This window comes from Etheostoma spectabile, chromosome 20 (genome assembly GCF_008692095.1).
Source record: "Etheostoma spectabile isolate EspeVRDwgs_2016 chromosome 20, UIUC_Espe_1.0, whole genome shotgun sequence".
Lineage (NCBI taxonomy): Eukaryota > Metazoa > Chordata > Actinopteri > Perciformes > Percidae > Etheostoma > Etheostoma spectabile.
Genome location: NC_045752.1, coordinates 9,891,761 through 9,894,037, shown reverse-complemented (window position 1 = coordinate 9,894,037; position 2,277 = coordinate 9,891,761). Strand labels below are relative to the sequence as shown.

General features: G+C 37.1%; 1 protein-coding gene across 4 annotated transcripts in view; it reads left to right on the top strand.

The window, feature by feature from the left end:
• The window catches only part of itpk1b (inositol-tetrakisphosphate 1-kinase b), a 33,942-nt gene that overhangs the window by 14,719 nt on the left and 16,946 nt on the right, over window positions 1-2,277 (top strand). For all 4 annotated transcript variants that reach the window (XM_032501303.1, XM_032501302.1, XM_032501305.1 and 1 more), the window contains exon 4: window positions 478-603. In XM_032501303.1, coding sequence (XP_032357194.1) covers window positions 478-603 — 126 coding nt within the window. The remainder of the gene's footprint in view (window positions 1-477; window positions 604-2,277) is intronic.

Sequence of the window (2,277 nt, the reverse complement as noted above, 5' to 3'; positions counted from 1 at the left end):
CATAGTTTAGATGCCTTCAGTGATAATCTACAATGTAGATAGTCATAAAAATAAAGGAAATGCATTGAATAAGAAGGTGTGTCCAAACTGGACAGTGTGTATATATAAGGATTAGAACTCCACCTCACACCCGCCTGAAACAAAAGAGAATTGCAGCAGTGTCATTGTTTTAATTGTTAAAGAATCAAACAAATATTATACTCCTTGTATTAGAGAAACTACTAATAGTGGTAAAATAGTGGTAATTATGGGAAAATTGAATCATATTTTCAGTCAACATTTCAACCTTATTAGAATTGTTTACCACTGCAGTTTTATAATGCAGTAAGTAACATAAGGCAATACTTTCCAAGCCTTAAATAAAAGAACATGTTTTTTTTCTGGATGATTGCTGTGGTAAACGAAACCATTTTTAAATGTGATGAATGAATACCTTACACCATAAACCTTGACCTCTGGCTGTCCTTCTCTCCTTAGCTTGACCTCAGCCAGCCTCTGGAGGAGCAAGGTCCCCTGGACGTCATCATCCACAAACTGACTGACCTCATCCTGGAGGCTGACCAGAATGATTCACAGGCAGTGCTGCTTGTGCAAAGAGTACAGGTATGTCTCTTTATCTTAACTTGTATTTATAAGTGATGTAAAGAGTGCAGATACAGAGGTTTGGGAAAAGTGGGGCAAATTAATTTGATAACTTCCACTCGTTGAAAATTCTGGAATTGTACACACAATTTTTATACATAATTACACACTTTACATATATATTGGAATGTATGAAAAATATTTTCTAAAAAATTATATTGTATGGGTATCGGACCGCAGTATTGTCAATGACTGACATGTCTAAAGTACAAAGTCAGATTTGTTGTATTATTAACTTATTCTTTGACTAGGTAGTACCTAATTTAAATAACATTTTTTGATCATTTTAGATTATGTTTTTAGGCAAATGTCTGCGTTTTTAATATTAAAAAACTTGTACGTCTTTGTTACATGAAAAAGCAGGCTTTGTAGCTACACGTTTATATTCTTCAAAGTATTGTAACAAAGAATGTTTAATGAGCTCTAATATCACACACAACATTTACATGATCCAGTGATTATATGGCCCAGCCGCTGCCAACACACATGATATGGAACATTAGTTACACTCTTCAGATAATACGGTTGAAATGAAGGAAAATGTGTAGAAGCTCAGTGTTGTCTGTAGCACAGCAGCACTGCTTCAGGCAATAAACATTTATGGATGACAGAATTGTATCTTTACGTGTAAATGTTCCACTTCAAGGAACCTCATTAGTTTTTAAGCATATAGTCCCTCATAAATCGCAAATGCTGTAATTGAAAGTTCTTTAAGAGTTTTTCTTGTTGTTGTTTTTCTGAAGTGAGAAAAACCTCACATGGACAGCAGGTCACAGCTCCAAATGTGGCACTGTGAACACACTTCAAAAAACCTGTGTTTGTGTGTAGTCATTAATCTAGCAGTGTTGAATATGGTGTTCAAATTGCACCATCTCTCTCTCTCTCTCTCTCTCTCTCTCTCTCTCTCTCTCTCTCTCTCTCTCTCGCTCTCCTCGTCTCTCCTATCTACTCTTCCCCCATCGTCTCCCTCTCGCCCCTCTCCTCCCGCCACCTCTCACTCCTCTTTCCCCTCCTCTACTCTCGCTCTCGTCCCTCTCTCTCTCTCCTGAGACTCAGAAAAGCTGTAATCCTGATCAACGTCACGCAATTCTGTCAACGTGTTCCTGACTGCTCAATTAGAAAGACAAACAGGAAGTCAGTGTGGAGCAATCACTTACACAGCAGAAGCTGGTCAATATATTAACACACGGCTGCATTTGCACACTTTCATGGTACTTTAGGTCATTTAGAAGCAAATGCGCACACATTGTTTTTTGTATCTAATGGCGGGGGGGGAATTGATTCTTAGATGCATCTTGATTCTCTGTAGAACGATTATATAATTAATTCTAATAAGTGACTAATTTATTATTAAAATGTAATTTTGATTCTTGATTTTTAGTCAAAAGTTACTGTCTCCAAATGTACAAATCAGTAAACAGAGTGACTGAAAGAGGATGGGATAAAGGACAACAACTTAGAGTTTAGGCAAGAGTGCAGAGAAAAAACACATAACATTACATTACATCTGACCACCTCATGTTTCCAATTCTCCACCTTTAAACATGACTGAGCCGCTAACATGGAAGATCACTGTGAGAGAAGGTGACTTTTACAAGCATGTTTAAGTCTTAAGCATGGAATGACTACACAATA